The following is a 23,534-nucleotide window of genomic DNA, read 5'->3' as shown; positions in this document are numbered from 1 at the left end:
ATGTAGTTAAGGTAGATAGATAATACGGAAAAAACATATTTTGTATTTTATTTCGGATATAGTAAGTATTTAGCTCAGGGACAGGACTTACAATGGGCAGGCACACACATGAAATTGACTCTCACAGTGACACTGACAGCAGTGTGCGGCAACACAGATGATGATGACACCTCACTGACACGTCCCCTCCTGAGTCACAGTAACAGTCTCTCTCTATGCCAGGTGGCTCCTTTCAGTCCACTTCAGTCCTGACAGTCCCGCTCCTGGCTTGCCTTGCTCCTGACCTGCACACAATGGCTCCGGACGCTCCGCTCAGCTACCTTGCACCATTACAACACATGTCACAATCAAGCGCCGACTCTGCCAGACCCCCCCCCCCTGCCACGCCACCCGAACACACTGTAGTAGGCACTTTGGTTGGTCTCGGCCAGCTCTGGATCGGAACTGTGCTTGTGCAGTTCTGAGCCGAGCATCACAGCCATATTTTTGTACTGGCAACCTTTTCCTGTTCCGGGGAATCCACTGGCAGGAGAAAAGTACCAGTTTTCTACTGGCTGTCAGTAAAACTACTAATGGTTGTCAACACTGCTACCGACTCTCTTTTTTGTATCTGCCCCGTCTCTTGATTATTGAATCACAGTGATGTGAATTCCTTGCAGCACTGAGGGGGTACTTGCAGGTAAACACACATAAGTAGATTCAGGTACCTGGGTGCAAACTTGCGGCGGCGTAGCTTAGCCTGTTTAGGCTACGCCGCTGTAAGTTAGCTAGGCAAGTACATGATTCTCAATGTACTTGCCTGCTAATATACGGCGGCGTAGCCTAAAGTGGGCGGGCGTAAGGGCGCCGAATTCAAATGTCTTGGAGGGGGGCGTGTTTGATGGTAATGAGGCTTGACCTCATGTTATTGACGTTTTTTTTTTTACTGCGCTTTCGCCGGGCGACTACATTTCCCAGTGTGCATTGCGGTTAAGTACGCCGCACGGGCCTATTGATTTCGATGTGGACGTAAACGACGTAAATCCCGATTCGCGGACGACTTACGCAAACGACGTAAAAAAATAGAATCTCGCGGCGGGAACGGCGGCCATACTTTAACATTGTTATTCCACCTAATAGATGGAATAAATTTAGGCCTGCTAATGCCTTACGGAAACGGTGTAAATCGACTGCGGCGGCCTAACTCTACCTGAATCTACCTAACAGTCTGCACAGATCATTATAGGCCTGTCACAGGTGCCCTGTACATAACCTGTCAGGGAGATTGCTGGAGATTATAACAATATGCAGCGTCACAGATTGCAATGGGGGGGGGGGGGGGGAGGTAAAGATCTGAGCAGACAGGTCTTGTTGGCTGTAAAGTCCCAGACTGAATTACTGCTCAGTGCTTGCATGGTTTGGAATCAGTGATAATTTGTTTGAGAGGATTGTTATGCTTGTTAAGCACATTTAATTAGTTTAATGTCCATTGGTCATGGATTTGCTGTAAATGCCATTAGCATGTAATTGCATACTGTATAAAAAAAAAAAATCAGATCTGCCTGCTTGAGTTTACAGCCTAGATGAAAGAAAAATAAAGCCCCAGCTAAGGTGACAGCACCAGTCTTGTCACATACTGATGCCGCGTACACACCATCACTTTATGTGATGAAAAAAAACAATGTTTTTAAAAACGTCAATTAAAATGACAGTGTGTGGGGAAAACGTTGTTTTATTTCTTGTGAAAAACGACAAAAAAAAATTGAAGCATGCTTCTATTTTTTGTGTCGTTTTTCAAAACGTAGTTTTTTGTGTCAATTAAAATGACCGTGTGTAGGCTAAAACGACGTTTAAAATTATGTTTTTAAGCCCGCGCATGCTCAGAAGCAAGTTAGGACGCGAGTTTGAATGGAACAGAGTGCCGTTGTACGTGCTGAACGTAACCGCGCTTTGCTAGAGCTTTTGGAAAAAACGATGGTGTGTATGCTACATCGTTTTTGAAAATGAAGTTTGAAAAACTTCGTTTTTTTTTCATCACATAAAACGTCGTTTTTTTCTATCACAAAAAACGACCGTCTGTACGCGGCATCAAGGGTGAACAATGATGGACCAGTGACTGAAAACAAAAGCTTGTGCCAGATTTATCTAGAAAGGTAACTTTTGGGACTGAATTGGATATTTTGAATAAGTGCAGAATACTAAATGGCTTGTGCATAGGCATTCCAGACGAAGGGAGCAGTACACAGCATAAGTAGTGAAGGTGGCAGAGTATAGGGGAGAAAGGGGAGGGTAGTATAGTAGTCACCCTTGAGTAGACAAGATCATGCCACTCATGTAGGGACTACTTTCTAGAGTTCCTAAAGAGTGTTTGAAAATCTGTTTCCCACATGTGCAAGTCAGTAAGGTGTATATTAAAGTGATTGTAAAGTCTTTTTTTTTTGTTCTATAAAAATAATAAACACCTGCTCGGTGCAGTGATTTTTCATAGATCAGCCCACATCCTCCTCTTTTCAGGTCCCTGACTGGAGCTCCTGGCACCTCACTCCTGTAGAGTGCCCCCCACAGCAAGAAGTTTTCTCTGGGGTGGGGGCACCTGAGCCAAGAGCCAAGCCGCAAGTGAGTTTGATTGACAGCAGCGGGAGCCAATGGTGCCGCTGTTGTGTCTCATCCAATCAGGAGGGAGAGTCACAGGCGAGGCTTTCGTGGACAACTCTGGACAGACATGGGTTAAGGTAAGTATTAGGGGGGCTGAGGGGGGGGGGCTGCTGCACACATAAGGTTTGTATCCTAATGCACAAAAATGCATTAAGATAAAATACTTTCGGATTTTACAACCCCTTAAAGGCTGCTTTCACATTGGGCAGCGGAGGTGCGGTGACGGTATAGCCGCGCTATTTTTAGCGCCGCTATACTGTCGTATTTACCGCGATATTCAGGCGCTAGCGGTGAGGTTTTAACCAAGGCCAGTGGCAGAAAAGGGGTTAAAACCGCCCGCATTGCAGGTATTGATTTCAATGGGAAGGCGCGGTATAGGAGCGGTAAACCACCCACTCCTTTACCGCTCCAAAAATGCGGCTAGCAGGACTTTTGGAGCGGTCCTGCTAGCGCACCGCTTCAGTGTGAAAGCCTTCGGGCTTTCACATTGAAGCCTGCAGGGCATGATTTTTTCATGTGGTATACCAGCGCTATTTTTAGCGCTGTACCGCATGAAAAACGCCTCAATGTGAAAGGGGTCTAAGTCTTATCAGAGTTGTCTGAAGCAGAATTTTGTTTTAGACAGGATCTTGTCTGAGACACAATACTTACAAATGTGACACAATTTATTCACCTCCGGTGAGCAGAAAGGGAGTGTGGGGCAGCTGGCAGAGCGCTGGAATGGCTTCAGTTTCTTTACCCACCGTCTCCACCAAAAAGAGGAAAATACAGGTAGTGAGACCACTGCCGTTCATATGGTGGCCAGGTGACGGACAGGCCGTGATACTGCATTGGGCCTGTAACCTACTGGGGAAGGTCTGCATGATTTCCGCTGCGTTTGGTTTGTGGCTGGGGGCTGGAAGTGCCGTGCCTGCCATTCCTTTCACATGGATGCGCAAATTATGTGATTTTTTTTATTTTATTCTGCCACTTCCAATAGGGGGCACGCACTCCCGTCGCCCTGGCTGACGTTGAAAATAAAGCTTTGTTAGTTAAAAAAACAGAACCTGGCTCCTAACTTTTTAAGTTGGCTCCTAGATCCAAAGCAAATTTGTCAAGCTATGATTTCATTTATATCACAGCAGATATGCTTATTATTGGCCGAAACTAAAAACTCAGAGTGAATATTGCATTAAATACGCATCAAAATCACATCAACGTGCAACCAAAAAGTAAATAATTGCAGTGGAATCCGCGCCGTCGCAACTTTAAGCGTATGCTCAAACTGAGATACGCTTAAATGTTGCTAAGATACGACCTGCGTAAGTCTCCTACGCCGTCGTATCTTAACTGCATATTTACGCAGGCCGCTAGGGGCGTGTACGCTGATTTATGCCTAGAATATGTAAATAAGCTAGATACGCCTATTCACGAACGTACGCCCGGCCGTCGCAGTACAGTTACGCTGTTTAGGTAAGGCTTTTTCCGTCGTAAAGTTACCCCTGCTATATGAGGCGCAGCCAATGTTAAGTATGGATGTCGGGCCAGCGTCGATACCTACCCCCACGTGGGTAGGTATCACATGGGTAGGTACAGAGCATGATGGGACTGCGAGGCCTATATAGGTCCGATGCAAGGCGCGCATCCGTCATTTCAGCGAGGAGGACCGGCGAGTCAACATGGGGAGAAGAAGAGAAGTGAAGAACATGACGTCACAGCGCGGAAGAAGAACTCACAGCACAGAAGAAGACGTACAGCACGGAAGAAGGGACCGGACTGCGAGACGAAGAACCGGGGTGCGACGAGTCAACAACGGAGAGCGGCGAAGACAGAAGGAGAACCCCGGAGAGTTGAGAAGACCCGTCGGGATAGCGGAAGAAGAAGAGCCCCGCCGAAGACGCCGGAGGAAACCCGCCGGGGGGGTGGGGGCTTTTTTAAAAGCCACCCCCCCCGGCGGTGGAAGAGAACCAGACGGCGGCCCCCACCCACCCGAAGACGTCAAAGAAGAAGCCCCCCCCTGGTAAAAGAGCTAATAAAGAAGACAGGGGGCGGCCTCCGGAGCAGAAAAATAAAATATTTTAATACACTGTGTGGTTTATTTGTGTTTTTACCACTTTTCTTGCAGGTGAATGGGTAGGGGTACGATGTACCCCATACTCATTCACTTAGGGTGGGGGGCCGGTATCTGGGGGCCCCCTTATTAAAGGGGGCTCCCAGATTCCGATAAGCCTCCCGCCCGCATACCCCGACAACCAACGGCCAGGGTTGTCGGGAAGGGGCCCTGTCCTCATCAACATGGGGACAGGGTGCTCTGAGGTGGGGGGGCCGCAGTGCGCCCCCCTGCCCCAGAGCACCCAACCCCCCCATGTTGAGGGCATGCAGCCTGGTACGGCTCAGGAGGGGGGGGGGGCGCTCGCTCGTCCCCACTCCCTTCCTGGCTGGCCGGGTAGCGTGCTTTGGATACGGGTCTGGTATGGATTGTAGGGGGACCCCCTACGCCGTTTTTTTCGGCGTAGGGGGGCTCTCCTTACAACCCATAACAGACCTAAGGGCCCGGTATGCTCCTGAGGGGGGGACCCATGCCGGATTTTTATTTAAAATCCGGCGGGGACTTCCCCCTCAGGATTCATAACAAACGCCGCACACGTGTAGAATTGGCGGGAATCCAAGTCGGATCTCCCGTCGCTTCTATGACGGCTCTGTCTCCATCGCGGCAAGCCAGCTCGGCGCTGGCTCCCGCGATGGGGCTCGTAGGTGCTCAATCTCGCTGAGAAAGAGAGCGAGATTGACACAAAATCGGCTTCACCTACTGTACCTGAATCTACCCCAATGTGTTTATAATGTATGTAAGGACCAAAAGTCTGATATATACTACTGTACAAAGGCACTGTTTGTATTTGTTAGCGCAATGCCCAAAACAAAGAATTTAAAAGGATGTAAAAGTGTCACATATATGAATTACTTGAATTTGTTGCACGTGTCGGAAAAGCAAGAAAACTGCTGCGCGGCTTGAGTTTGACTTTCTTATATGACCATCATACCAGAAAAAGTGTCCCAAATGTCTTATGGCATCTCTCCCACTGTATTTTAGAATTCAGAATGAAAGAAAGTATTGTGTAAATAAAAGATTTAAAACTGAGACAAGCGTCTACATTCTAGTGCAAACCTTCGGTTTCCAGTCCTTATGAATCGTTGGCTACAATAAGCTGCTTCTAACGATGAACGGTCCACTTGCTCCATTTCATTCATCAATCATCACGGCATTTGAAATCCCCCCATTGCATTAGCTTATATTATAAAACAATAAACATGTTCAGACTCTTCACAAATCCTTCTTGTTTGTTAGCAATAAAAACCTATGTTGGTTCGAGAAAAATAAAGGTACCCTTAACGTACTTTAATGGTGTATTAGGCAACATGCAATAACTTTGTACTCACACACATGCACTTTACTCCAGTGAAAATACATTTTTAGCTTAGTTAGGAGGTGTACATTTAAAATGTAACACTTCTGATACAGAGAGGTGTCTGGGGGCAAAAAAAACTCCCTTTAATTAGCATATGTGGTAATTAGTTATGTACAAATTAAAGCAGTGTTATGCCTAAAACCAAAAAAGTAATATATTGCAGCTTACCAGTCATTAGATGTGTTGGCTGCATTAATTTTCTTTTGTTATGCCTCGTACACACGACCGTTTTTTCCTACGGGAAAACCGGCCGTGTGTATGCTCCCTAGCAGTTTTCCCGACAGAAAAACTGCAGGAAAAAAATTAAAACATGTTCTATTTTTTCCCATCGCGAATCACAGCGTTGTTTGCCCTGCAGTTTTGCTATGGGGAAACACTGCTGTGGAGCATCCACACGGCCGGTTTTCCCAACTAAAGCTCTCAGGCAGTTTTCCAGTCGGAAAAAACGGCCTTGTGTACACGGGAAAAAGTGACCGAGCCGGCTCTCGGTTTTCCCCTCGGGTTTCCCAGCGGTCTCTTGACCGCCGAGAAGCCCAATCGTGTGTACAAGGCATAAGGCTTTTTTCCCTCTGCTTTCACCTGGTGATCTGGCCAGTAACACATCTCCTGTATTAGAGTGTCCAGACTCTGGATGAAGGAGCACAGACACCTTTAGAGAGAAGCATTTTTAAGATCCTTTCACGCGGACGTTCCGATCATGTCTGCCTGTCAGTTTTTCAGGCGGTACCCATTTGGAACCTCCATTCTTCTCTATGGTAGCAAATAAATGGACGAGAACTGGACAGCTCACGGGGCTCACCTGGAGCGGTGAGATATCTGTCTATTCTTCTCTATGGAGTGTCGGGTGTAAACATACAAATCAGAAGACAGATGGGGATCCAGCTAGAGCATGGGTCTTCAAACTTTGGGCCTCCAGTTGTTCAGGAACTACAATTCCCATCATGCCTAGTCATGTCTGTGAATGTCAGAGTTTTACAATGCCTCATGGGATGTGTAGTTCCGCAACAGCTGGAGGGTCGTAGTTTGAGGATCCCTGGTCTAGAGGATCGGATTGGATGGCAGTCGGGGGGTAAAGGCACAGGCGGTCTGTTTTCATCCGGCCATCCTAAATAGAGGAGAGCAGTCTGTGTCCATGTCCGCTCTGCATGAGCGGAGTTGAGCAGACACGGACCTGCCTTCCGCCTACTCCAGGGAAGAGATACCCTGCTGAGCAAGCAGATCGTAAACCACTTGTACCTACAGGCAGTGTTAATTTTGGTAGGAAATTTCGATATAGTTTTAGTCTTAGTCTTATCTTCTGCAATTGTTTTAGTTTTAGTCATATTTACGCGATGAAATCTCCAGTACATTTTAGTCGACTAAAACTCATTTTAGTTGTCTAACAGCTAATGGGTGTAATTAAATTGTAATGCATTATTTAAGCATTTCTCTACAATTTCCAAACTTATTATATACTGCTGGAGTGAAAAATCGAAGATGTTATTATTTATGGTATTGAGGTATGAACATGCACTACAGACCAGTGTTCATTTTGAAATCAAATTTCAATGTAGTTTTAGTCTTATGCCGCATAGACACGATCATTTTTCGGCTTGTAAAAAACTATGTTTTTCTGCCTCTAGAAAAAACAACGTTCTTTCCATCTTCATCATTAAAACGATGATGCCGACACACGATTGTTAAAAAAAAATGCTCTATAGTGTGTCTATACGACGGCACTATAAAGGGGAAGTTCCATGCGGATGGCGCCACCCTTTGGGCTGCTTTAGCTGATTCCGTGTTAGTAAAAGACGATTCACTAGTTTCTGTCTGTTACAGCGTGATGAATTTGCTTACTCCATTATGAATGGTAGTTTTACCAGAACAAGCGCTCCCGTCTCATAATTTGCTTCTGAGCATGAGCCGGTTTTTCACGTCGTTAAAGCCCACACGCGATAATTTTTTACAACCCGAAAAACGACATAGTTTAAAACGACGTGAAAAAATAGAGCATGTTCGAATTTTTTTTTTGTCGTTTTTCAGAACCCGAAAAATGCTGTGAAGCCCACACACGATCGTTTTTTACAAGCCGAAAAATGATCGCGTGTACGCGGCATCAGTCTTTTGACTAAAATGGCATGTTAGTTTTAGTCCCATATTAGTCTTTTGACTAAAATGCCATTTTAGTTTTAAGCGTATTTTAGTCATCTCAATTGTTTTTGTTTTTGTCGTATTTTAGTAGACTAAAATAGTATTAATTTAGTCGACTAAAATGTTTTAGTCGTTTTAGTTGACTAAATTAACACTGCCTACAGGTAAGCCTATAATAAGGCTTACCTGTAGGTACTGTAAATATCTTCTAAACCTCCATGGTTTAGGAGGTATTTAATTTACCCTATACTCTTGCGCCAACGACATTGGCACATGTTCAATGAAAAAACGGCTCGATCATTTGGTTTCTAAAGGAACTGTGCTGTGATTGGCGGCTCCCGCACGAATGCGTCATTGCGGTCCGGCCAATCACAGCGCATGAGCCCGCAAACCCGGGAAATAACTCTGGGATACTTCCCGCCGGTCACAGCTGTACACCGCTGCAACAGCTTCGATCTTTGTCTTTCAGTTTTTTTTTTTTATGGGTTTACAACAGGACTCGACAAATCCCAGGCGCCAGGTCGCCATTGCGACTAGAAATTTCACACTGGCGCCTGGGCTTTGATCAGTGACAGGTGCTTCTGCTACAGGGCGTTTTGCGGGGTCTTGGCCAGGGATGTGATTAGCGGTGGCAGCGGGGATGGAGCTGGAAGAGAGCGGCACAGCAGCGGCTGACACGACAGGAGGAAAACCGATGTAAAACTGATTGAGAAAAAACGCTGGGGGGGAGATACGCTGAAGCAGATGTCTGAGGTAGGCGGAGCCATGCCCGGATTTCCCACAAGGCCACTGAGGCCAGGCCTCGGGGCGGCAGTGCGGCAAAGGGCGGCAGCAGCATGGAATCCCCCTGACACCCGTAACATACAGTTAAGGGCTGTAAGTTGCCTTCTAGCAGGACTAAATGTAGTGTGGGGGAATCAATAAAGAGAACCTGTCACCTCCAATTTCTATCACACAGGGAATTGTTTTCTATTACATCAATAAAGTTAAGTGAAATAAAATTATTATTAAAAATAAAAATAAGAAATAATAATTAAATTAATAAAATAAAAAAAGTAATTAAAAAGTTAGGAATAAGAAAAATAATATAAGAAAATGATACAAAAATAAAAAAAAGTAAACGACAAGCTACAAATAAATAAAAATAAAAAAAGCGATAAAAGAAGTAAAAAAAAAGAAACAAAGAATATTTGATCTAACTGTGCCGCCCCTGCCATCCTGTTGCCATTCTCCGTTGATTTGGGGAGGTGGGGTGGTTCGGTTGGTGAGGAGGGGGTGCATTGCGGAACCTGGCCTAGGGGCGGCAGGGAGAGCAAATCCAGCCCTGGGCGGGGGGCCACCTTTGAAATCATGTGCAATGTGTTTACAACCGTTACGTGCTTTACGCGGGAAGCGGTGTTCTCTGTCCAGCTGGGCGGCGATAGGTTGCAGCTTCCTCTCGGCGAACTCCCAGCATGTGTCCCGCAGCATGCAGTGTGTATCAGGCAGCTCGGCGCTCTGGTAGACGGTGTGTAGGCAGCAGAAAGCTGACGTCATCCGAAGCGGCCGTCCTCCAGGTGTGTACGGTAAGAGTATAGCAGACATGTACCATGGGTTGACGGCTGTGTGCCGCGCTTGGTGGCCGCTTTATTCAGGTGAGCACGGAGTGAATATGGTGACCTTGTGCTGACCGCCGTACCCCGGCTGACCTCTGTGTTTTATGTCCCCAAAGCTTCCTGCTGCCTGCACACTGTCTACCAGAGCGCCGAGCTGCCTGATACACACTGCATGCTGCGGGACACATGCCGGGAGTTCGCTGAGAGGGAGCTGCAACCAATCCTGCTCTGCTGGACAGAGCACACCGCTTCCCGCAGGATCAGGTGTGCTAGAGCAGTGGTCATCAACCCTGTCCTCAGGGCCCACTAACAGTCCAGGTTTGCAAGATAACTGAAATACATCACAGGTGATATCATTTGCTGCTCAGTGATTGCAATATTCTAGTCTGTATCTCCCCAAGGTAATACATAAAACCTGGCCTGTTAGTGGGCCCTGAGGACAGGGTTGATGACCACTGCGCTAGAGGACTGCCAATGTCACCCAGTCCCTCCCCTACTGTGCCCTTTCACCCAGTCACAGGCCAAGTGCTGGTATGCCTATTACCCTGTGTTCTGACATCACCACAGTCAGGTCACAGTTACGATGACCATCTACATACCCCCCCCCCCCTCCCCAAGGCTTAAACTATTAACTCTAATAAAGTGTAGGTGAGTCACCTGCAGTGTTCTGACATAATGTACCCCACACCAGTACATTATGGCTCATGCTACAGCTACCTAAATACACTATCGAATAGTGCCCTTAGTTGAAAATTGCCCAGTAAGGAAGGCCACTCCAGCTGACTTCCCGATCAACTGACGTGATGTCACTATAGCGCATGTGCAGATCGTAGGAGGCATTTTTGGACGGGAGATACCATTGGACGGGCAGAATTGAAAGTGGAGGGGCACCGTAGTCGTGAGATTATGCCTTGCTGTTGCAGGGCGGGTTTTATCTGATGGATGGGGGTCTACACTGATAGATGGGGGTCTGTACTTAGTGAGGGGATCAGTACTACGGGGGGGGGGTCTGTATTAAGTGAGAGGGATCTATACTGCGGGAGCAGGGTCTGTACTTAGTGAGGGGGATCTATACTGCGGGAGGGGGGTCTGTAATTTGTGAGGGGGATCTATACTGCGGGAGGGGGGTCTGTTCTTAGTGAGAGGGATCTATACTGCGGGAGGGGGGTCTGTACTCAGTGAGGGGGTTCTACACTACTGGAGTGGGGTCTGTACTTGGTAAGGGGGATCTATACTGCGGGAGGGGGTCTGTACTTATTGAGGGGGATCTATACTGCGGGTGGGGGGGTCTATAATGAGAGAGGGGGGTCTATAGTTAGTGGAGGGGGGACTATAGTTGGTGGAGCGGGGGTTATACCAACCCTAGTGATAACATTGGGGCTCATCACTGAGTCATACCAAAAAAAAAAAAAAAAAAATGGCGACTAACTTTTTTAGCTGGCTCCTAGATTCAAAGCAAATTTGTCAAGCCCTGGTTTACAATACTTTAAAGGAGTTGTAAAGGCAGAAGTTTTTTTTATCTTAATGCACTATATGCTTTCATGAACAAGTGCAAGGTTTTGGAGCTGTGCAGGACCCCCTCCTCAGGCATGTGATGTTCCTGACACGTACAAGATGTGCACCTAAATTGACCAATTTGTGCATAAATTCCTAATCTGTCTCATGGCTCCTTTAGCATTGCCTTGCTGTCTTGCAGAATTAATAAAAGTCCCCATTGATGTTCTCATGGTCTGTTCTGCAGTGTACACATACCTTGGTACACTTGCCACATTAATAATAGTCCTACATGTCTGTACATGGTCTTCTCTCTTTATTAGTGTTTTTAGAGATCTTATTTTTTACAGAATGTACCTGTATATGGTCTGGAATATATTACCTAATTCTGATCATATGCACTGTGAAGCTACATTTTATTATGTCTGTCGCATACTATTAACCACATCCCTTCCAGTTCTGACACTTTGCTCCTACATGTAAAAATCAACTTTTTTTGCTATAAAATTATTTAGAACCCCCAAACATTATATATATATTTTTTAAGCAGAGGCCCAATAGAATAAAATGGTTGGTGTTGTAATTTTCTATGTCACATGGTATTTGCGCAATTTTTTGGAAAAAAGAAAACACTTTCATAAATAAAAAAAATAAATAAAAAAAAACACTAGCCCAATTTTTTTGTATAATGTAAAAGATGATGCTACGCTGAATAAATAGATATCTAACATGCTTTCAAATTGTGTCAGCCCGTGGAATGGCAGCAAACTACAGTGCTTAACCAATTAAGACCCGGACCAAAATGCAGGTAAAAGACCAGGCCCCTTTTTGCGATTCGGCACTGCGTCGCTTTAACTGACAATTGCGCGGTCGTGCGACGTGGCTCCCAAACAAAATTGGCATCCTTTTTTTTCCCCACAAATAGAGCTTTCTTTTGGTGGTATTTGATCACCTCTGCGGTTTTTATTTTTTGCGCTATAAACAAAAATAGAGCAACAAATTTTGAAAAAAATTCTATATTTTTTACTTTTTGCTATAATAAATATCCCCCAAAAACATAGCGTATTTATCGGCGTATACTGCGCACTTTTTTGCCCTGAAAATCAGGGCAAAATCGTGGGTGCGCGATATACGCCGATACCCGCTTCCCGCGCTGTGTTTGAACCACTGCGCCGGCATATACCGAGCGCAGTACACTCTGGTATAGTCGGGCAGGCTCGGCTCCTCTCGCGGTCACGTCCTGTATGTCCTTTACGCGAGAGGAGCCGAGCCTGCCCGACTATACCCGAGTGTACTGCGCTCGGTATATGCCGGCGCAGTGGTTCAAACACAGCGCGGGAAGCGGGGAGGACACCACGATGACCGCAGGAGGACGCCGGACCGGACGAGGCCGCCGATGGACGCGATGGACAACGGGCAGGACGCGATCGACGACGGGCAAGACATCGACATAGTTTTTTTACAGGAATTTTCCTTCAAGTTCGGGGGTGCGCGCTATACGCCGGGGCGCGTTATAGAACGATAAATATGGTATATAAAAATATTTTTTTTCCTCAGTTTAGGCCGATACGTATTCTTCTACCTATTTTTGGTAAAAAAAAATCGCAATAAGCGTTTATCGATTGGTTTGCGCAAAGTTTACAACATAGGGGATAGTTTTATTGCATTTTTATTAATTATTTTTTCTTTTACTACTAATGGCGGCGATCAGCGATTTTTTTCGTGACGGCGACATTATGGCGGACACTTCAGCCAATTTTGACACATTTTTGGGACCATTGTCATTTTCACAGCAAAAAATGCATTTAAAATGCATTGTTTATTGTGAAAAATACAGTTGCAGTTTGGGAGTTAACCACAGGGGGCGCTGAAGGGGTTATGTGTTCCCTGAAGTGTGTTTACAACTGTAAGGGGGTGAGGCTGTAGGTCTGACCTCATTGATTGTGCGTCCCTATATTAGGGAACACACAATCGATGACAGCGCCTCAGTGAAGAACGAGGAAGCCGTGTTTACACACGGCTCTCCCCGTTCTTCAGCTCCGGGGACCGATCGCGGGACTCTAGCGGCGATCGGGTCCGCGAGTCCCGCGGCCGAGGTCACGGAGCTTCGGACCGGGTCGCAGGAGTGCGCCCGCAACCCACCGCTGGGCTTTATACAATGACGTACAGGTACGTGATTGTGCCCAGCGGTGCCATTCTGCCGACGTATATCGGCGTTAAGTGGTTAAAGGAGTTGTAAAGGAAAAATATTTTTGGCTGAAATGACTGTTTACAGGGTATAGAGACATAATAGTTAACTGATTCCTTTTAAAAATGATTAAAAATAGATAAAAATCAATCATATAATGTACCTGCAGTTTCTAGTTTCGTTTTTGCATGTTGTTTCCTGCTTCTGTGATGTACAGAGCCACAGAGCCAATACAGGGCAGTGATGGTTTGGAAAACGAAACTGATTGGTGCTGAGGGGTTTTAGACACACAGTAATCACACCTCCTTGATTAGTGACCACAGAGAGAAATCTCACAGTAGTGAGGTTATCAGGAAACAGACAACCAGGAAGTGTGGAGATCAGAGAAGAATTACAGCAACTTGAGAGCAAAAATGAACAACAAGGACATGAAAACAGCACTGCATTAAGGTAAAGGAAGCTATTAAGATAAAAAAAAAAAAATCCTTTACAAACCCTTTAATATTCCCCGTAGGCGACGCTTTAAATGTCTTTACAGGTTACCAGTTGAGAGTTGCACAGAAGGTCTGGTGGTAGAATTATTGCGCTCGTTCTGACATTCGCAACAATACCTCATGTGCGATCACCGTTTACAAATGCGCGTGGGAGTAACCTATGCATTCGCATTTGCGCATTATCACGGTGGGACAGGGGTGCTTTAAAAAAAAACAATTATTATTTATTTTGTAAAAAAAAATGTTCTTTTACTCTTTTTTGGGGGATTAACAATATTACTATCACAAGGGATGAACAACATCCCTTGTGATCACATGGACCGTGACAGGTCCTCTTTATGGAGAGATCTGGGGTCTATTAGACTCCAAATCTCTCCTCTAGCCTCCTATGCCAGCGATCAGACACAGATCAGTCTGATAGGCTGCTTTCCAGGCAAACAAAGAGGCAGATCCGGAAGTGACGACATAACTCGTTGCTCCTGATTCCTGGGGTTACAGAGAGAGGGGAACATTGTCAGTTCCTCTCTCTCTCTGATCAAGGCAGCCATCGCTGCCAGCCGCATCTCTCTCGGGCACCGCAATCATACGATAGAACCCGGGAGAGGCGGCAGGAGGGAGGTGGTACCCCCTTTTGCCACCCGCAGAAGTGATCGAGTGGCTAATTAGTGACTTGGATTACTTTTGCATGTTCAGGAATCACCTGCTAAAAACATACATGCCGGAATAATGCCTGTAGGTGCAGATATCTTTCAGGTATAACCACTGAAACCGGAGGACGTCCAGTGGTTAAATATAGAATTGAAAAAATGTAATAAAGATAAATGTGCCCCCATTATAAGTAAGGACCCTTTCACACTGGGCATTTTCGAGCGTTATTCGAGCGCTATTACAGCATTATTCAAGCATTTTTCAAGCGTTATTCGAGCAAAGCCTCATCTGCAATCCCAATGTTCTGGTAAAGCACCGCTAAGACCCTAACGTTTTAGGACATTTTTGCAGTGCTTCAGTGTGAAAGGGCAAGGCGTTTTTACAGCGCTTTTCAATTAATTTCAATGGCGAGGGGAGTTTTTGGAGTGTTTTTTTTAGCGCCCAAAACCTGCTCCAAAGATGCTGCTTGCAGGACTCAGTGTGAAAGGGTCCATTGAGATGCATGGAGAGCGTTTTATGAGTGTTTTAAGAGCGCTATTTTTAACGCTAAAACGCTGTAAAAACGCTTCAGTGTGAAACGGGTCTAATTGTCAGGCATAAAAATTTGCATTTTAACGTGTGCAAAAAATGGAAACTGAAGAAAAAAAAAAAAAAAGACACCCCAGCAGCGAAAGGGTTAAAGTTTCTTAAAGGAACCAATGCCTTTTGTTTCTACACTGGACACATTAGAGTTGATTTTCAGCATGTTTGCTTTCCTGGCGTGCATTATTGTGAACATGGTATATATAAGAAGTTGCCAGCCAGTGTGGGCGTAGAAGCAAGTCATAGTATACAGGTAGATCACATGTGGCAGTGGGTGGATATAAGAATTGCATTGTTCCTGTGGATATTCCGTGACTTTGCTCAGCAGTACTAATGAAAGTGACATTTCTTTGGCATGTCGGAATGATTTTCTTTCCTTTGCGTCTTAATATGATTCTTGCCCTCTGCGGGTTCCTTTTTCCCATGTAACCTTATCACATCCAGGGACAGAGTGAAAGAAAGCTCAAGAGGCTCATTGAGCAGCAGCTGAGGTTTCATGTGACCTACATGGAGAATACACTGAAACAGCAGTTCCTCCCCTGGAAATTTAAGACACGGGATAGAAGCTCTGTCACTTCCTAACATTCAGCTGAATGGAAGTCAGTGATAGGAAGCATAGCTCCTACGGCAGCCTTCTCTGTCTGCTGGGACTGAAGCTGACAAGTCTTCCTCAGCCTACCCCTGTACGGGGGGCACTATGGATTACACCAGAACTAGAAGGAGACCTGCGGTTTAGTTTAAACACTGACTTTTTTGTCGAATCAACATGAGTATTATCCTCAAGCCAAGATCCCGATCCACCAGCTCCCTCAAGACAACAGATGGGCTCTGGTAAAGTATATTCCGTAGCTGTCACTGCATTGGGCTGTGTAGTATTGAGGAACTGTGTACAATGTTATTGCAGCGTGTCCAATCATGGAGTCATTTCTGTCTATACCGATGGCTGGTATTGGGTTTTTGAGCACCTTAAATGAAAGTTTTTCAGACGTTATAGAATGTTTTTCAGTGATCGGAAATTCTGCGGAAAAAATTGTATATTCTAAATAATGTTCAGTTGTTCTCAACTTTTGTAGAGCTTTTAGTGCATCAGTATGACTGTATGGCTCAGGTGTTTATACATATATGATAGAAACTCATTTGAAGCTCATTTGTCCAGTTCTCATACATGGCCATTCGATATCTTAGAGCTACGGGTGATCTGAATTAAGGTATTGACCATATTTGAAGATAAGTTTCAGGTCATTTTGTGTTGTACTGAATCACATTGCTTAGGATTCTGGCCGCGATAACGGTGGTACTCTCGAGCATCATAATGACATGCTTCTCAAATTTAAATTGTAATGCTTGTCCGTAGTAAAAGATAACTTACAAGGCCGAGGTGGCTTAAATGCATGTATACAAGCTGATACAGCCACTTAAAAGCCATATGCGTTGCCCAATTTTAAACATCAGGGATATACAACCCGAATTTCACTGTGTAAAATTGACATAAAAACAGAATGTGCCCCCCCTTCGATGTCTCTGGCAACTTATGCCCCCCCCCTTCTTTTTGGTGGTGCTTTCATTCCAAAATTTGCTTTTTACATATTTAGTGGCCTGTTAAATTCAAAGCACTATTTAAAGTGATGGTGAATAATCTCCAGATGTAATTATAGAGTATTGTTTAGAAAACAGGAGTACTTAAATTAAATATAGTTCACTGCACATACCTGCATGTTGCATTTGATTTTGAATTAAAAAAATAAACAGAATGCAATGATTTAAAAAAAAAAAGCTCATAAGCCCATATTTAGATAACATATCAAATGTGTAACCTGAGAAAATTTGCCATTTTAAGAAACAAATTTACTGTTTTAAGAAACAAATAAGGTCATTTTTAATTTGATGGCAGCAACACATCTCAAAAAAGTTGTGACAGAGCCATGTTTCCCCCGGCGTATCATCCCTTCTTCTTTTAACGACACTCTGTAAATGTCTGGGAACTGAGGAAATCAGTTGTTGGAATTTTGGGAGAGGAATGTTGTGCCATTCTTTCCTGATATAATTATATAATATTCTAACTGTGCAACAGTCTTGGATGATCTTTGTTGTAGTTTTCTTTTCAAGATGCACCAAATATTTTCAGTTGGTGAAAGGTCTGGACTGCAGGCACGTCAGTTAAGCACCCAGACTCTTCTACTATGAATCAATGAATGAATGAAAAACTTATATAGCGCGGCACATGCAAACTGAATCGCCTCTGAAGCCATGTTTTTTTTCATAGATGCAGTATGCGGTTTAGCATTATCTTGCTGAAGTATTAAAGGCCTTTCCTGAAAAAGACGTTGTCTGGATGGGAGCACACTCTGCTCTAAAGACTGCATATATCTTTCAGCATTAATGGTGCCTTTCCAGATATGCAAGCTGCCCATTCCATACCCAATAATGCACCCCCGTACCATGAGAAATGCAGGCTTTTGAACTGAGCGCTGATAACAAGCTGGGAGGTCCCTTTCCTCTTTAGCATGAAGGACACAGCGCTTATGGTTGGCAAAAAAGAATGTCAAATTTCAATTTGTCTACACACAGAACAGTTTTCCACTTTGCAACAGACCATTTTAAATGAGCTTTGGCCCAGAGAAGATCGTAGCATTCCTGGGTCATGTTCAGATATGGCTTCTTCTTTGCATGATGGAGCTCTACCTTGCATTTTTGGATGGCATTGCGATCTGTGTTCAGACATTTAAAGTCTCTGCAATTTTACGTTGAGGAACATTGTTCTGAAATTGTTTGACAATATTTAGATGCAGCTTTTCACATATTGATGAACCTCTGCCCATCTTTACTTCAGAGACACTGTGACTCTCTAAGATGCTCTTTTTATACCCAATCATGTTAATGATCTGTAGTCAATTAACTTAATTAGTTGCAAAATGTTTGTCCAGCTTTTCCGTGTTAGTACCGCGTAATTTGCCAGATTTGTGTTGCCCGATCCCAACTTTTTTTGAGACGTATTGCTGTCGTCAATTTCAAATGACCTTATTTCTTTCTTAACACGGTACATTTTCTCAGTTTAAACATTTGATATGTTTTCTATTGTGAATAAAATATAGGTATATGAGATTTGCAAATTATTGCATTCTGTTTTTACACAGTGTCCCAACTTTTTTTGAAATGGTGTTGTATTTAGAGAAAAAAAGATGGACATGTCTTCCAGAATCTGGAACTTTCTCAGGAAAAAGGGACTGTAACAAACACGATTAATATGATCCTTTGGAAATCTGTGATTCCCTGTTTACATATTTAGTTTATTTTTTTTAAATTATTATTACAGATATTTAGTGCTGATATTTTACGTATTTCTGTAGATATTGTACATTCCATTCAGTCCCTTCCCTAAAGGAACTTGGTCCCTATCTTACATACAAGGACCAGTTTAGACAATGATCAATTCACCTGCCAGAGTAGGAGAACATGCAAATGCCATACAGGTAGTGTCCTGGTTGGGATTCAACCCGAGGACCCCAGTGCTGCAAGGCAGGAATGTTAACCATATATGACTATACTATACAAAACCATCAAACCATTCATGTCAATACAGCAAATAGCTGGAAGCTCATTAACCTAATGGAGTTTTTTTTTTAATTGGGAAGTAAACTGAAGGCCAAAACAAACCTGACACCATGAAAATCTCATGTGTATAGACCCCTGGTGCAAACTCAACCCAGGAGCACGTCACAACTTGACTCGGTAGGCACTGTTTGTCCTTCGCTCCTCCTTGTTTATGTAGACTTTGTTGTGGCTCATACAGTCTGTGAGTACACATTACATAAGCCTTGTGTAAGTGGGGGTAAGGTAAAACAACTAAAAACTCTTATTTATGTTTGGCATTGCTGCAAATACTGACCTTTCCAAATCTTGTATGCGTTCCTAAGCAAATACATATTTTACATAGTGATGTGGGCACGGTATTTACTGTGTGTCATTAACTCGCCTTATCTGTGTAAGCGCAGAGACCAGGAGATCATGATAGCACTGCAAATATGTACACTGGCTGCATGGCATTCAAAGTACAGATACTAAAAGAAAAATGATTGTATTTACACCAAGAGAGTAACAGTGATGTATACGCAGTGTCCTCATCAGACCGGAGCTTAAAGGGAAAGCTATTGTGTATTGCAAAGCTACAGGTTTGTAGATGAGGAAACATGCCACAGACATTGGTTCCCAGGATAGGCCCCCAAAGAACATATTGCTTTTAATTATATCAAATATTCAGGAAGATTTTAAGAACACCATTGAGCCCTGGTTCACACTGGTGCTTTTTGACATGTCAGTGGCAATTGGCACTGTCTAATCGGTGCGATGCCTCATCTGTGGCGCTGCACCCCTTTAAAAAAGTAGTTTCTGTATTATTTTTGCGATTTTGGGCCACGATTTACATTGACATCTGTGCAAACCTTCACAGATTTCTCTGTAATCGCGGCCGAAATCGGGACTGACAAGTGGGAGTGAAACCTGGGCTTAAATAAAGTGTTCACTAATGGTTTATGTAAAACAAACCTGTTAACATAATAAAATACCATGCAACCTCCCCAACGTTACCACAACCACTGTAAAGCCTAGTACACATCACTAGGTTTTTTTGTTTGTTTTTTTCACAAAAAAAACAAACAAACCTGACAGCTCCGGTCGGAGCCGCTGTACTAACAATCCGATGTTGCCGTCATTCATTCACAGTTTTCAGTGAATGTGAAAACTACAAGTACCAACAGACTTTGTGGCTGTTGGCTTGTTGTTCTCAATGAACTACCAGGGTGCTGTTGAGCACTATGGAAGCTCATTGATTCCTCCTGTCAGAGTTTAAGGCGGAGTTCCACCCATAATATAATGTTTACATCAATCAGCAGCTTAATGCATGAACAACAACATGTGGGCCCAAATTTGTTTTACTTTGTCTGCATTGTTGCCATGGGCTCCCTTCTAATCTGCCACTTCCGGGCCATGGCGATTTACATCATATCCCGTGGCAACTGTGCTCCTGGGAGATGTATGTCATTGTTTCCCAGGAGTCAGTGGGTAGCCCTGAAGGATAGCATTGCATTCTTTCAAAACAGGAAATTACGCGATCAAAGCGCCATTTTTAAAAAGGATGCTCCTTATGCTGGAAGAGAGTCATAGGGGCTTCACATGCCCACAATCAAGATGGAATCACTCAGGAAGACGAAAATAAGGTAAGTAAATGATAAAAAAATAAAATGACTGGGAACGGGATTGAAATATATGTGTTAATGTATATTATTGCATACAAGCAGAGGGAATGCCGAAAAGAAAAAAATATATATGTGGACGGAACTCCGCTATAACTGCCTGCTCATAGGAGATACAAGCAGACAGCTTACACAGACTGGTCCAGATCCACAAAGAAGTTACGCTGGCGTATCTATTGATACGCCGCGTAACTTCTAATTTGCTCCGGCGTATCTTTGTTTTGTATCCACAAAACAAGATACGCCTGAAGCTGTGCTAGATCCGACTGGCGTACGTCTTAGTACGCCGTCAGATCTAAGGTGCATATTTACGCTTGCCGCTAGGTGGCGTTTCTGTCGATTTCCGCGTCGAGTTTGCAAATTAGCTAGATATGGCGATCCATGAATGTAGGTCCGGCCGGCGCATTTTTTTATGTCGTTTCCGTAAGGCTTTTTTCGGCGTATAGTTACCCCTGCTATATAAGACGTACTCAATGTTAAGTATGGCCGTCGTTCCCGCGTCGAATTTTGATTTTTTTACGTTGTTTGCGTAAGTCGTTCGCGAATAGGAATTTGCGTGGAAAGACGTTCACGTCGTAAGCATTGACTTGTTGCGGGTTAATTTCGAGCATGCGCACTGGGATACCCCCACGGACGGCGCATGCACCGTTCAAAAAAAACGTCATTTACATCGGGTCAAGACGTATTAACATAAAACACGCTCCCATCACATACATTTGAATTGCGCGCCCTTACGCCGGGAGATTTACGCTACGCCGCCGTAACTTTAGAGGCAAGTACTTTGTGAATACCGCACTTGCCTCTCAAAGTTGAGGCGGCGTATCGTTACAACGATACGCTACGCCTGCATAAAAATACGATCCGCTACGTGGATCTGCCCCACTGTCTGCAAAAACCCTGCATTGCACGCGCAACCCTTCATTGCCATCTCGTGGATGCTTTCCAGGCTGCTAGTAATAAATATATATAATACAAAAAGATGTGCATCTATTATTTTATTTTTTGCAAATGTGAACTTATCCTTTAAGCCAGCCGTACTTGGATTGAAATTTGGCTGGTTCAGCAGGGACCGGCCAAATTTCGAACCACGTATGGGGTTAGCTGGTTGTAATCTCTCAATTGACTTCCCCCGGCTATAGCCTGCAACACTGATCATTGTATTCTGCTGGGGAGGAAGGATCCCCACCAGCAGAATGTGATCGCTCAGCAGTAAGAATTTGATGTGAACAGGGGAATCAGCTCATATTTTTTATTTTCTCATTTAACCCACCAAAACAAAAACAAAAAAAGAATCATGTATGGCCTGCCTTACTCTGAGTCAGAAGCTAAAAGTAGTGAAGCTTTTGGAATCTGCATGAAAACTAGACAATTTCATTTCCAAATGTAGGGTTCAGCAGCGGTAACCTTCATATGTTTTTCAGTGCAGATTTCCATTAAGGTGGTTGTAAAAGCTTTCACATACCCAGTAAACGGACTAACACTTTATGAAACAAATATAAGTTGTACCTTTTTATCTGCAGTCTTCTCTTGTCTACATTAATTTAAAGTCCAGACTTTATAAAGCTTGTCTGAGCTGTCAGAAAAAAGGAGATGGAAAGCTGAAATTGCACATCGCAGAGCTCAGTGAGGAGATGCCTGACGAAGTGGTACTACGTGACCCGAAACGTGCACTACCTGTTTTGTGATGTGATCATGCTTCAATAAATAATTTGTTTGGACGCTACTTGATGATCTGTGGTGTGCTGGCAAATATCTTTTGTGTGGCTTTTTGAGCCAGTAACCTGCTGTTGGTTGCTACACTAACCAAATCCTCTAGAGCTCTATCCAGGAAGGTGTGAGATGGGAATATGGAGCATTACTTCTGATTGGAGGGAAGGGACACACCCTCCTTCACACAGGAACAGAGCTGAGGCTGTCAATCTGCTAAAATGTCCCTCCCCTGTCACCATTTTTCTTTTGGTGTCAGGAGGAAAACTTATCAGGACTGACTCCCGATCATCTGACCACTGTGACAGCCAATCATAAGGATCATGTGATTGCTTGGTCCTTCCCGCTGCTCTGGCAAAAAGACTGTTAAAGGAATGCCAGGACTGGGTGAGAAGGGGCTAAACATGTTCTGTGTTTACAGGACAGGTCTGCCAAAAACACCGGCACATACATCTCTTCCATGGATAAGATACTGTGTACCCCCAAAGCTTCTCAATGACTTAACAAATGAGGAGTAAATAATCCATTATTCATATTCCTCTCATTTCTCGTATTTATCTACTGCTGGAAAGTTATGTGTAGAGAGCGCTGGCTGGGAAAGTTTAATGCAGTTGTTTGTTTTCTCTACAGACGTCTTGTTTGCTCTTCTGTGTTTTATTATTTTATTTGTGAGATTGCTGGCTTTGGTTTGTTTAAAGAAACGCAAAAGCAAATAAACATTATAGTAGAAAGATAGCCAGTTTCCGTATTGGGCAGTTCTAGTGCCTGTTCATGCACTGGTATCACCCTACAATTTTACAGGGTGGGCATGAAAAAGAAATAGTTCTGCTTTAACCACTTCCCGCCCAAGGTACGTCATATGACGTCATTGGCTTTGAGTGGGGATATCTGAATGATGATTGCAGCTACAGGCATCACATCCAGATATTATTTTCTGCCGGCGATTCTGTGCACCATAAGAACAATCATAGTGGCAGTTCAGCGGCGGCAGTTTCCGCCGCCCTCCGGAGCTTCTCCTGTTTAGCCCCTGCAATCGGTGAGCCAGAGAACGAATCTGTCACCGTCGGAAATTTACCATAGAGATTTCTGGTGACCAGATGGTCTCCAGTCATCTCTATGACCCTCGGAAGCACAGGCGCAACATTACGACGTCACATCCAAGCGGGCGAAAGTAAACAAAGCTGAGGATGCGGTTGGAAAGGCAGAGAGAGTTTGTTTATTTATTGTATCGCAGCCTTTCCAGCCTGAGAGCCGGTTCACACAGCCGCGACTCGTCAGGCGACTTACAAGTCGCGCTCTGTTCTGTACTATGGAACCGTTCTAATAGGAGCGACTCAAGACGCTCCAACTTAGAAAAAGGTTTGTGT

At 44.2% G+C, this 23,534-nt stretch overlaps 1 protein-coding gene across 1 annotated transcript in view; it reads left to right on the top strand.

Annotated features, from left to right (window-relative positions):
* The first annotated feature begins 15,292 nt into the window (after nt 1-15,292).
* LOC120928642 (cAMP-specific 3',5'-cyclic phosphodiesterase 4D) overlaps nt 15,293-23,534 on the top strand; it is a 418,990-nt gene continuing 410,748 nt past the window's right edge. The window contains exon 1 of the mRNA XM_040339664.1: nt 15,293-16,042. Coding sequence (XP_040195598.1) covers nt 15,978-16,042 — 65 coding nt within the window. The 5' untranslated portion in view covers nt 15,293-15,977. The remainder of the gene's footprint in view (nt 16,043-23,534) is intronic.

The sequence above is a fragment of the Rana temporaria genome, chromosome 1 (assembly GCF_905171775.1).
Source record: "Rana temporaria chromosome 1, aRanTem1.1, whole genome shotgun sequence".
In the NCBI taxonomy this organism is placed as follows: Eukaryota; Metazoa; Chordata; class Amphibia; order Anura; family Ranidae; genus Rana; species Rana temporaria.
This window is presented reverse-complemented; position numbering and strand designations above follow the sequence as displayed.